At 49.0% G+C, this 12,760-nt stretch overlaps 1 protein-coding gene across 4 annotated transcripts in view; it reads right to left on the bottom strand.

The window, feature by feature from the left end:
- HSPA12A (heat shock protein family A (Hsp70) member 12A) overlaps window positions 1–12,760 on the bottom strand; it is a 159,609-nt gene that overhangs the window by 26,005 nt on the left and 120,844 nt on the right. For 3 of the 4 annotated variants that reach the window (XM_067709281.1, XM_067709283.1, XM_067709282.1), the window contains 3 exons: window positions 7,282–7,367; window positions 5,589–5,716; window positions 1,832–2,018 (listed from right to left, as the gene is read on the bottom strand). In XM_067709281.1, the coding sequence (XP_067565382.1) occupies window positions 1,832–2,018; window positions 5,589–5,716; window positions 7,282–7,367 (401 nt within the window). The remainder of the gene's footprint in view (window positions 1–1,831; window positions 2,019–5,588; window positions 5,717–7,281; window positions 7,368–12,760) is intronic. The other variant, XM_067709284.1, reaches the window with a different exon arrangement.

Raw genomic sequence — 12,760 nt, 5'->3', positions numbered from 1 at the left:
TCCCGATGCAATTTACATACTATTTCCACATGACACACATGGTCACCCTTGGGAGCCCCCTTAATGGAAGCCTAGATAATCATACCAAATCACTGACGTGCACGGTGCTAAACAGACACGAAGCTTTCACTTCCCGATGAGATGCCAACCAAGTCACAAAAATAGAAGGGCTCCTATTTTAAGGACTGTGCGGTCTAATCCACTGGGAGCCCAGCATCACTGCCTTCCTTCCTCTGCCAGAAGCTACAGCAGTTGCTGAGTGCAGTCGTTGGGCGTAAGATGCTCCGTGAGATGCCGGATGGACTGCGGTCATGAAAAAATGATGAAAATAGTCCCCAGAGGGTGGGAATGGGCAGAGAGGGGAGCAAAAATCAGGAGAAAACCCCCAAGTCTCCTGGAACCAGAAGACGCATTGCCACCAGGGAAAAAAATCAGTGCGGTCTCGGGATCGATCCAGGCTGGCTAATTAGTCTTTGCCTTTGGAGTGTGAAGGGGTATAAAGCAGCTAAACCGGCCCTGTGGGGCCTGCCCATCATCCTGACCCCTCTACACATGCTCACTCCTCCTACATCTGGGGCTCAGCAAAGACACCCCAGCTTTGGGGTGGTGGCCCCCAGGCGGCTTCCAGGCATCAGGAAGCCACAGGCTTGGAATTGAAAAATTCAAATTGAAAAAATTCCTGGGCTTCCACCTGCAGGAGATTCCTATTGGGCACTGCTGAATCCTATCAGGTGAAACAAGAAGGGTGCATTTTGAGGCGAAGTCAGTGTGCTTCAGAGAGAGACACACACACGGGTGAGCACCGAGCCCTGGAAGGCAGGGTGCTGGCTGCAGCGTTTCCCAGTAACATTTGTTTTGTCATCTGCAAACACTTAACAAGCAGACATATGAAAGCAATAAATAATAGACGCTAGCAATTGACTTTAACTAAGGACCGACCGGCATGGTTCTGAGAGCTTTGTGTATTTTGATTCCTTTAATCCTTACAACATCCCCGTAAGAAAAGCACTGTCCAAGTCTCCATTTCACAGATAAGGTAAAGCAAGGCAAGGAGAGTCTAAGTGACTTGGATTAAGTATCTCAAAGGTGTCAGAGGTGGGATTTAAACCCAGGCCATCTGGCCTCATGGTCTGTGGTCTTAAACACTATCACCATCCTGCATGTCTAAGTACTGAGAGTTAAGGAAAATTTAAGGGATAAAATGCTTAAATTGAAAAAATTCTATCCTATGGCTCAACATTTCGATGAAGCTTGGGGGAGGGTGCTAATCAACTTGGCCACCTTACAAAACCCTGGCAAGTTGGAAGCAGAACTACTTCAGGCATTGGGCCTCCAATTATTGGGCCCTTGATCTCCTGAGCTACCTCCTTCCCCACAGAGAAGGTTAATGAGTCATTGTTGCTGGTTGTTACTTCCAAACCGGTTAGTTATAACCACTACCCTGAGCCCCCAAAATGCTCCCTCGTCCCCGAGTCCTTCCTTCAGGATTCCTTGATCTCCCAACAATCCTGCAGGTGAAGGGGGATCTCCTGGCACAGCAGGGGTCTCCCAGCCCCCTATGCCTGTGCTCCATCCAGGCAGTGTCTCTCTGGTCAATTTCCAAAGCAAACAAGTTGCTAAACATTCTGAATATCTCCCTGCCCACGTGTAGGTCAGAAAGTGCTGTGTGTTCCACAAAAGTGTCATGTGCCCCAGGTTGTTTCTAAACTCAAGGTGAATGGACATTCATTTCTGCTTGGGAGAAACCTGAGGGCCCCCAAGGTCTGGAAAGGCTGGAGGAACCTCGGCTCTCGAATGTGGAGGACGTGGGGCCAGGGAGAGGCTGGCTCACCCCAGTGGTGTGCAGCTTCATCTTGAACTTCTCTAGGTACAGCCACTGCTTGGCCTCGTTGGGATCCAGGTCGTGGTAGAAGTCCCTGGCGGCATACCCGAAACTGTGGAACTTCCTCTCCGGAGTCAACAAGATGGTGGTCGGAGTCTTCTGGTTGGACACCCCAGGGTCGCCTCCTTCCCATCGCCTGCCACCAAGGAAAGGCAGAGGTCATGGGCCTTCTTGCGTAATCCCAATGCAGGCGGCACTGGTGTGAGCACCTACTACTGTGTGCGTGACCGTTACAGATGTGAGTGCCCATGGTGGCTGCCAAAGGCGCCCTCTGGTTTAGCTGGGTGAGTAGTGACTAGAGACACAACCTCAGTCAATAAGAAAAACGAAAGGGACAAGTACCAGGTTCTTGCTAAGTAACAAAGTCTGCTTCATCCTTTCAGCGTTTACTGAGCATCTACTGTGTGCCAGCTGCTAGCGACACAGAGATGAAACATTTATGTCTCTGCCTTCAAATAACTCACAACCTAGTAGGTAATGGGTTTTTTTGTTTTGTTTTTTGGCTTGGGTTTTGGTTCTTTAATTTGCAAGCACTCGATAGCAGATGGATAGCTGGTTTGCATCCTCTTTGAAACAGGTAGGGTATAAACAAACACATAAATACCTGCCTCATCAGATGGAAATGAGGGGCCCAGGGAAATGTCCCAGAGGGGTCAGAGGAGACAGAGGTGCCAGAGCTGGGGTCTTGGAAAGAATGCAGGGCTCAGGAGAGACCTGATGTTGAAGGAGGGAAGGACACTGCAGGCTGCTCTGAGGTGGGCAAGCTAAGTGACTGTGTATGTTGGAGAAAGCGTGTAAATGAGAAGGGTGATTGTGTACCTGTGTGAAAAACGAGATTGGGAAGGTGGTAGGAACCAGGCTGAAGAGAACCCTGAGGAGTGAGAGATTTAATCAGTGAGTAATAGGGAACCCCTGAAGGTTTCAGAGCAGGGGCAGGACAGAAATCAGAGCTACTGTTGACTGCAGCGAACTGGACCAAAGGGCGGGAGACGGGAAGCCAGGTGGCTGAGCAGGAGACTCAGGCCTCGAGGTGAGGGAGCTCACACGGGGGTGGAGAGCCCTGGGAAGAGAGAGAGGGGACGAGGGGGGAGGAGCCGTCCAGCGGAGAACCGAGCCAAATGGCCTCGGCGGTGAGCAGGTGCGAGGAGCCCGGAGGTTTCAAGCATGGGAACCTGGAGGAGACAGTGCCCCTCACAGATGCCCGCAGCCCTGGCCAAGAAGGAGGCAGGAGGAAACGTGGAGAGCTTCATCTGCACGTTCCGGCATTGAACTCCCAGGAGGGGCTTGAAGATACAAGCCTGGGGTTCAGAAAGAGATCCAGGCAGGAAACAGACCTGGGCACCCCCATACTGGGGGGACAGTCACAGCAACAAGGTGGGTGAGAGTGCTGACGGGAACCGTGAGGAGGGAAGGAACCCTATCCTGCACATCTATAGGCTGAAGAGGACCCAGAAGTGGGGAGGGGTGGATACAGACAGACAGGCGGGCAGATGCGACGGGATTACGTCCTGGAACTGACGGATGGGTGTCATGGAGCAATCAGAGGGTAGGCTGAGCCCCAGCAAAGCTTCCTTCCTTCTCGCAGACAGAAGGAAGGAGAAAAGTAAAGAGTGGATGCTTCTCCCTCCTTTGGGGCCACGGCAGAGAAGCTCCGGCTGTCAAGAGGCTCCACGAGGAGACTCCACCCGGTCCTGGCTCAGCAGCTGGCTCTGGTCCTGCCACTAAGCACACGACCCCTACGAGCAGCCCCCGATGGAGACACATGCCCGAGAGGAAGCGCACCTCTCTCCCTGGCCTGCCCTCCTGGGGAGGTGGCTGTACTCCTGGATGGGCTCTCACCTGCCCCTGGCATCACAGTCCAGATGGAGCGCCAACCTCCACCTAGGTTTGCCACACAGATGAGGCTGGAGTCATCCCTGGCCGGTTTCCCAGTCAAGCCCCATGAGGATGCAGGCTTCTACCCAGGGAGCCAAAGTCCCCGTGGTGACCCCACCGAGACGCACGGGTGAGCAGCAGCTCAGCTAGACACTGGCGCCTGGGCCAGAGGCGCGCTCCACACAACCTTTTGGGAATGGATTTTCCATTACTATTAACATGGACATTTTCAGTAGGTAATGGACTTCCTGAGGTTTTGCCCTTCAAATTTTTAATCCTTCATTCCTATTTAAATACAAAAACTTACACTTTCTCATTCATAACTCTGTCAGTCTGGATCATGGTTATGTTAATATGTTCTGACTGAACTAAAATTCAGGTAGAACCTCCCTCCAAAAATCTCTACGATGACGACGATAATGTCCCTGGAGACCCTGCATCTGTGGGTGTTTTGTGAGAATTCCTCCCCAGCAAGTTCAAAGTTATTTTTGCTCTTTTTTTTTTCTTCAGTTTTCATTGTATGACTATCCCTTTGAAATAACATTTCTTAAAACAACTAGAAGCTGATAAATGTTGACTCTAGCTTTTAATACAGAGCCCTTTTCTTTCCGAGGTTCCCACCTCGGGAGATGGCAGAGCGGACCCGCACGGCATCTGTCCCACGAACCCGAGGCAGAATCTCGGTGGTGCCTGAACACCGAAGGCTCTGCTGCAATCAGCGTTCTCTACTAGAAATGGCTTTTTGTTATTTCCTGATGAGACGACACCCACGGGTCTCTGAAGCATCTTAGGACACCCAGTTTTCCAGAGGAAAGGCAGGGCCTCCATCAAGAGTGGGGTAGGGATCACATCTATCATGACTTATGTTTTAAACAGCACTCTCTATAAAAAATGCGTAAGATCTTATTCTGGGAGTGATAACTAAATTCCACAATGACCAGCTGAAGGAATTGCAAAGCCCATCACAATGTATCTTCAGAGCCATCCTTGGATTTGGAAAATCAGGGTGATAAAGCCCTGGTTCCCAAAGCTTTGAGTGGCCACAGACTGCGAGAAGGCGTGAGCCAGTCTTGGGGAGCAGGCACTGGTGCCGGGATAGACCAGGGTCCTCGCAGACAGCTGATCACACGTGGATGGGGTAGACACCAGGGCTGCTGTGTGCATGAGTGGGGGGGCGGGGCGGGGGAAGTGGCCCAGGAGACCCAGGGCAGCTTCAGGGTGAAGTTGGCTGAAATTCACCCCACTCTGCTTTTCCTCAGGTGCTTCCCACTTCCGATTACTGTCATCTCAGGACTTCCCTTGAAAGAGCCAGCACCTTCCCTGCTTACATCTTACTACCTGCTAAGTGCTTGATGGGAAATCTCGTTACATTTGCGCACACACTCTGTCAAGCAGGTACTGCCATTATCCCCATTTCACAGATGAGGAAACAGAGCTTTAGAAGGTTCAGCAATTGCCTGAGGTCACACAGTGGTGAGTGGAGGCCTGGATCTCCTCCATCACCAGCACCTTAAAAGTCAGCGCCTCTTGCCCAGGCTGTACGCTGGAATCACCTGGTTTCAAACATACTGTCCAGGTCCTTCCCCAAACCAAGAATTAAAGCAACACATTGACAGACCAGGAACCTGGAGCCCAGAGATCAGAAGTGGCTTGCCGCAAGTGGCATGGTGAGTTTGGGCCAAGCGGGGCCAGAATCCAGGACCTGCTGACTACGTACCATTCACCTGCTCACTGTACTAATCCCTCTCCCCTCCCCCAAGGCCCTTCCCCAAGTCTCCATAGTTACAGTGACCGGCGCCAGCACCTGCCCCTCCCTGCCCACAGCACTCACCTCATTACATGGATGCATTCTGGCTCCTTGGTGAAGCTGTAGGCATAGCCGCTGGATGTGGTCCCAAAGTCGACAGCCACCACCACGAGAAACGTCTGCTGCTCAGAGACGTTTGGGTCGGCATCGTTCTGCAGATAACCGAGAGGGGTACAGGGAGTGGGTGGGGCAGTCAAGCCAGGCTTTCAGAAGGGCTCCACCCTGCCCTGCTGTGTGCCCACTGCAGACAGAAGCATACTGCACATTCTGGTTCAAGGCTGCCACGTGGTGAGTCCTGGGGAGAGGGCAGGCTTTCTCAGCCCCTACCTGACTGACTCAAGGAGAAATGGAGGTGTCTCCTGAACAAGGGCCAGGCCACTGGGGAGGGCCCCTGCCTACACTTGTTCAACACTCCCTTTATCAACTGTGCACAAACGTGGCTAATTACGGAAACTTTTCCATCTGGGCTGGAACCCCAGTGGTTCCCTGAGTGACACCCCCCTCTGCCCCCCATCGCCCTCCCCCAGTCCCTGCACAGATCTCCAGACCCTGCTCAGCTGTGCCCTGTGCACCTGCCAGGTGACCCCTCCACCTGCCCGGGCGTGTCATGCATGGATGTGGGGCTCAGCATACCAGGGACCCTGCCCGGTCCTGCCATAGACATCATATGACCCTGCTGAGTCCTGCCCCCTTGGGGCCTCGAGCCTTTCCTCATCTGTCAAGTGAGTTGGTCAGGCCATGACAGACTTCCAAAAAATCCTTTAAGCAAATGTAGACTTTTTTTTTTTTTTAACATCCACAGAACTTCAAATTATACCAATAATTTTTGGATTTGAAGAGTATTGGTTAGAGCAGGGGGTGAGAACCCCACATGTCTGGCCTTTCATCACACTGCCCCCCATCCCGTTCAGCTTATCCTGAAGTTTTACAGGGAACCCTCGGGGTACAGAGTTTGAAAACCACAGGACCCAGCTGTTAGGTGACCAAGCCTCTCAGTTTTCCCAAGCCTGAGGGAGTTCCAGGATACAGGACTTTGCGTGGAAACCAGGATGGTTCCAGGAAAACCAAGACAAGCTGGCGTCCCTACCTAGCGATGGCTCTGAAGTTCTTCTCAGCAGGGTCTGCTTTGAGGCTCTGAGCAGCTTGTACAAAGCCGCCCTTTCCTCCGGGTATGTCTCTCTGGTTGGCTACATGTAAATCCCTGGAACGGCTGCCCCACAGTATCCACCTTTGCAGTGAGGGGCAGGGTGGGAGCAAATGCCCAGCCTCCAGCCCCCCGCGCTGCCCAGGTCCTCTCTCTCGGGCAAGCTGGTGCAGAAGCCATTACAGCCACAGCTTTTGGTCACGGCGGTTAACTACAGTGGAAAAGCCACTGCATTTCACTGACTCACCCGCCAGCCCAAAGTGGCTGCTTCCTCCCAAGAGGATGCCTCGCAGTCTCTGAGCCCTGAATCTTTGAAGAGCTGCTCCCACCCTGCCTGCTCATGTTACCCACACCCAGGCCAATGGCTCCAGGAGCACCATCCACACCGTGGAAAGCCTTTGTTGACCCACAGTGGCGAAGGGGCTTGGTAAGGCTCATGGGGCTGGTACGAGGACAACTTAATCTCCACCATGAACGTGGGGAGCCGCTCAGAAGCCCATCATGTGAGAGGCGCCTCTGAACGCAAAGTAATCAGCACACGTACCCCCCTCCCCATACACACACATTTCTTACCACAGTGTGGGAAGGGGACAGAGGTGTTATTCCTGTGTCCCCCAGACTCCGGGCTGGAGATGAATATGCAGATGTAGGGGCCATTTCTGAAAGGAAAGACAAGTGCGCTCCTTAGAGGTGGTGTGGACTGAGCCGGACAGCAGCAATGCGGGCTGGGTGGCTTTGCTCCTGCAGGGACTGTTGCCCCTGGAAAGCCAGCTAACGTGGGGCGAGGCTGAACTCCAGCCAGAAAGGTAGGGTGTCTGATCTGTCCACCCCCGTATTTGATATTTAAAATTTGACCAAATGAGACGCTCCTTTTCTCACAGTGACCACCAGGACTCTCCCTATGTGCCAACCAACTCCCACTTAGCAGAGAGGCTGCCCAGTCCCCACATCGCCTTGGCACCTGGCTCATGCCCTCTGCAGAGCTGGTCCTTAGCCCAGGCGCCAGTATGGACCAGAGGAGCCTGTAGCCCCCTGAGATGATGTGCAAATTTTTCATGCATTTTCTTGGAAGGGCATCCACAGCTGTCAGGTTCCCAAAGGAGTATGGGACCCCACCCCAAAGATTAGCGAGCCTAATCGTAAGAATAGAGGACAGGAGTGCGACTTCCAGAAATAATTCCCTTGCTTTGTGGATGCAACACCTCCTCCCTCCCTCTGGCACGAGGCCCTGCCAGAACAAGGGGAACTCATCTCTCTTCAGTGATGCTGAAGGGTTTTGACATTCAATTTAAAAAAACAAAACAAAAAACATAGCAGAAAGACAGACAGATTAGCATTCCTGGGTCCCCCAGTCGGGGCCCTGCAACAGACACGCGATCAAATCAGAGAAGAGCCAACAGCCAGGCAGCATGAATAGCATTTTGTCGATTCCCCTACTGCTCTTGCAATTACTCAGGCACAGACATTTGTTCTGAAACCTTGCCAGAGCCCCGTGGCTCTCCCCCAGGGATGAGCACCCAAGGAGAAGTCGCCCTGTCCCTGGTCAGTGCTGGAAGCTCCACCCACTCTCCCTGCCCGCTGCCCAGGACCGGCAGGGCCTGCAGGGCAGCGGAACAAGCACTGCAGGCTCCCCCTGCAGAGGTGCTGTCCAGACCCTGGTCACCAACAAATCCCAGGTACCATCCAGTACGTTCTGCAAATACTGCTCCATTCAGTATACAGACTAATACCTGACGGGGAAAAAAACGGGTAATGTGCTACAACAACACCTGTAGTCAAGGAAACCCAGAGGGTATGAGGTATCTGAGAAAGACCTGTCTGCTTCTAGGGAAGCACTAGGAGTGGCTCCGTCTGCCTCTGCTTGCCAAATCACTTTGGTTAATCCCACGCGCTTACTGATTTTTTTTTTCCTGCTTAGTGAGAACTCGAACAGCATCATTACAGTGGGCACCAAATGGGTTGAGGGAATAAAATGAATCATGAAAGAGTGAATATGAAGCTTCAAATCTGCACAGCCACCTCCCCAATCTGCAGGCGTATGCTCCCTCTCCTCCTGATAAGGCGCAGTTCCAACCTCTGGGAGAAAGGTTCAGAAGCAAGTAAGTACAGAGGCCACGAATCCACTGGTGGGGCAAAGGACTTAAACAGACATTTCTCCAAAGAGCATACACTAATGGTCGATAAGCACGTGAAAGATGCTTAACTCATTAGTCATTAGGGGAATGCACTCATTAGCCATTAGGGAAATCAAAACCACAGTGAGATACTGCTTCACACCCACTAGGATGGCTCTAATGGAAAAGAAAAAAAGGAAATAACAAATGGTGGCAAGGATGTGGAGAGATTGGACCCCCTGTATATATCTTGTGGGAATGCAAAATGATACAGCTGCTGTGATAAGCAGCTTGGTAGTTCCTCAAAAAGTCAAATATAGCCTTACCATAGACTCAATTCCACTCCTAAGAATTCCACTCCTAAGTAACTACCCAAAAGAACTGAAAACAGGGACGCTTGTATGTACGTGTTCACTGCAGCATTATTCACAAAAACCAAAAAGTGAAAATAACCCAAGTATCCATCAACAGGCAAATGGATAAACAACATGTGGTATATCCATTCAATGGAATATTATTCAGCTGTAAAAAGGAATGAAATTCTTACACATGATACACCATGGATGAACCTAGAAAACATTATGCTAAGTGAAATAAGCTGGACACAAAAGGACAAATACCATATAATGTTTAGAACAGGCAAATTCATAGAGACAGACAGTAGATTAGAAGTAGCCAGGGGCTAGAGGGAGGAATGGGGAGTACAGAATTTCCATTTGGGGTGATGAAAAATTTTGGAAAAAGTAGTGACGGTTGCACAACATTGTGAATGTAATTAATGCCACTGATTTGCACACTTAAAAATGGTTAAAATGGCAAATTTTATGTTATATATACTTTACCACAATAAAAAAATTTTATTAAAAAAAACTTGCTCGGGGCTTCCCTGGTGGCGCAGTGGTTGAGAGTCCGCCTGCCGATGCAGGGGACACGGGTTCGTGCCCCGGTCCGGGAAGATCCCATGTGCCACGGAGCGGCTGGGCCCGTGAGCCACCCTCTCTCCACCCGCTACCTGCAAGGCCTGCAGCCATGTGTCCACATTTGCACAGAAGGTTTTGGAAGACACCGAATGTCTAATTGCCCAGAAAATCTGGTGCCGGCAATTAGCAAACAAGCTATTTATCTGCAGACAAACCATCCACCCCGCTGTCTGCTTGGTTCTAATTATCCCATCACTCAGCCCTTCTCAGAGCATGTCCTGCTGACTTGTAAAATAGCATGTGTTGGGCCACACACTGAACACATGCCTTGGGCCCCCAGAGGACTCCAGGGAATTTGAAGACAAGAACCAAGGATGTTTTTTGGTTCTCCCTGTACCTCCCTCCCACCCTGCCTCTGGTTCAGTACGAAATAAATCATTTGACTTGCTGATCACTCAGCCAGGCCTAGAGGCAATTGAACTTCATGGATTTTCTCCATTAGAAATTAAAATGCAGCTACGTTGTGCGATGATTTAAAACTGATTTGCACAGAAGGTATGGAGGAGTAACATTTTTATAGACATTTGCATATCATGCACACCCACATCTATCGCTCTCCAGATCCCAAATCAAAGGTAATTCACCAGTTAACGTGCACTGACCCTCCACAGAAATATAAAGCGCCTGCAGTGATAACTTTGTTATCAAGCTAATATTTCTCTATTTAACTATTTAAGATGTCAAAAAGGTGCTCAAAAATTTTTAGGGAAAAGAATATGGAAAAGCCTACTTTAGCCCCTGCGGGATGTGAGAAGTTTCTGGTGTGCGTATAGTCCCAACCAATCTTGAGAGCTTTCATTCAACAGGTAAGTGATTAAGAATAAACACAGCAGGGTCAACAGAATATTACCTATTGGTCTATGGATAATTGACAGATCTAAGCTAACAGACAAGAGGAGAGAGTTGATACATGGAACGTCTATATGTACAAGGTACATGCTGTGTGTCCTGGCTACCAATTAAACCTAGGCCATTATCCACAGTAAGAAACACCAACTGTCATTGACTGTGACCCTGTTTAAGTTTCTCTGTAAAGCCAATATAATAACATCTGCCCCATGACTGCTCCCGCCTATGTGATATTCCAGTTCAGTACACAGAGTGTCCTGGGCACATGAGGAGCAGAAGAGAAAGGCAAAGCTAAAAGCCCAAGAAGAAGAGAGATTTTTAGAGTCCAGGCTTGGAAGAGAGAAAGGAAGCTGATGAAAAGAAAAGGGATACTCACCTGCGGAGGTAAGGAGAGAAGACTGGTGAAAGAGATGAAAGGAAAATGCTCTACCAGAAGTGTAGTCAAGGGCAGAGCCGACAGATCAGGGAGCTTTAAGAAATACCTAGTCCGCCGTTCCCACAAGATTAAACAGACACTCAAAGCATCTTCCCATTTCAAGCACTAAGTTACTCTGAAATGCAGTAACGCAGAGGGGTTTGATGATCTCACATCACAGAATCAGAAAAACAAGGAACACTTCAAGAATGCAAACTGTCAGCCACAGAATCAAGCCGAGGAGGAAGAGACCGGAAGCTTCCTAGAAAACCAATAGAAAATCATCTTCAGGTCTTCTTTGTCATTCGTTTTAGATGATTTACCATTACTTATGTCTTATATACTTACTGTATATAAGTAAGTAATCTTTATTATATAGAAGTATATAATCTTTTTTAGTTTAGTAAATATAGAAATAGATACAGGTGTTCCTAGGTTCACTCTTAACCTGGGACTCAGCCCACAAAACATTCTTCAACCAAGTCATTTAAAAAATAATTTTTGCAGCAAAGAGGGATATATAAATAAATGAAAATATTTATGCAGCCAAGTAGAGGAGATGAACAAGTAAAAATAGGATTCAACCAACAAGTCTCCTGCCACAGGAATTTTTAGACCCCAAAGCAGAGAGCAGAGGAGAAACTAGTTGAACTTGTGAGGTTAATACTCATCACCTGCCTTAACAGTGTAATAATTAAAATACAGGCTTCATCAGGGTTCCTGCTATAAAACGTGAGACTTGTAAAATCCAGACACATTCTCATTTGCTCCTGGCTCTCATGGCTTTAATCAAAGCAGACACTCCTAAAATAAAAAGTAGTTTTAATAAGAGAACCTCAGAGACAGCCATAATTCATGAACTTGCTCGTTGCTCTCCTCTGCTGGAGACGTTAGTCAGCAAGGAGCCGTGAGCAGAATCGTGGACTTTCTGAGATATATATCAACTCGATCCTGCTCCATAAATACAACATTTTAAAAGATGAAGACGGAACCATTGGGCTGACTTTATTCTACAAGGCTCTAGGCTCATGTGAAATGACAGGTGGTCTCAAACAATGGAGACTCCCCAGCTTTTTCAAATAGGCCTCCTTGCTAGCTTTCAGATTTATGTTCTATCAAACAAATGCTCAATTCCAAAAGGATTTTTAAGGTCCGGTCCTTATGATTTTTAAAATGCAGTGTATGTGTTCATTTCTTTTCTCCTGCTAGCCATGAGATAATAGGTTATTTGCTGACAGTTGCCTAAAATCAGGCCATTTGAAAAAAGCTCTCCCTTTCTCTCTCCTTATATGCCCTCCCTGTAGTGTCATCTTTGAAAATTGATCAGCTCAAGGTCATGTGTAGGTTACTGGCAAATATCTTTTAAGAAGGAAAATTTAAAATTCTTATTACCCTATAACAGGCTGCATGGCTAGCTGAACTAATGCATTATTACCGTAAACCGAACTCCCATTTCAGTAAATAATTTATGGGGTTTTTTGCTCAATCACCATGGTTGATGTCCAAAGTAAATGGAAATTTTATTGGTGTGAACTGAGAGAACCTCCTGACTTCAAAGAACACTGAGTGTAAAATAGCTGCTCTCCAAATGCTAAATAACAATTATGGAAATGAGCATTTATTGTGGCAGAAACCACAGCATCAGCACCAGGGGGCTGCGTCAGGCCCATCCTGACACTGGACGGCAACTTCCA

Source organism: Pseudorca crassidens, chromosome 16 (assembly GCF_039906515.1).
Source record: "Pseudorca crassidens isolate mPseCra1 chromosome 16, mPseCra1.hap1, whole genome shotgun sequence".
Classification (NCBI taxonomy): domain Eukaryota; kingdom Metazoa; phylum Chordata; class Mammalia; order Artiodactyla; family Delphinidae; genus Pseudorca; species Pseudorca crassidens.
This window is presented reverse-complemented; position numbering and strand designations above follow the sequence as displayed.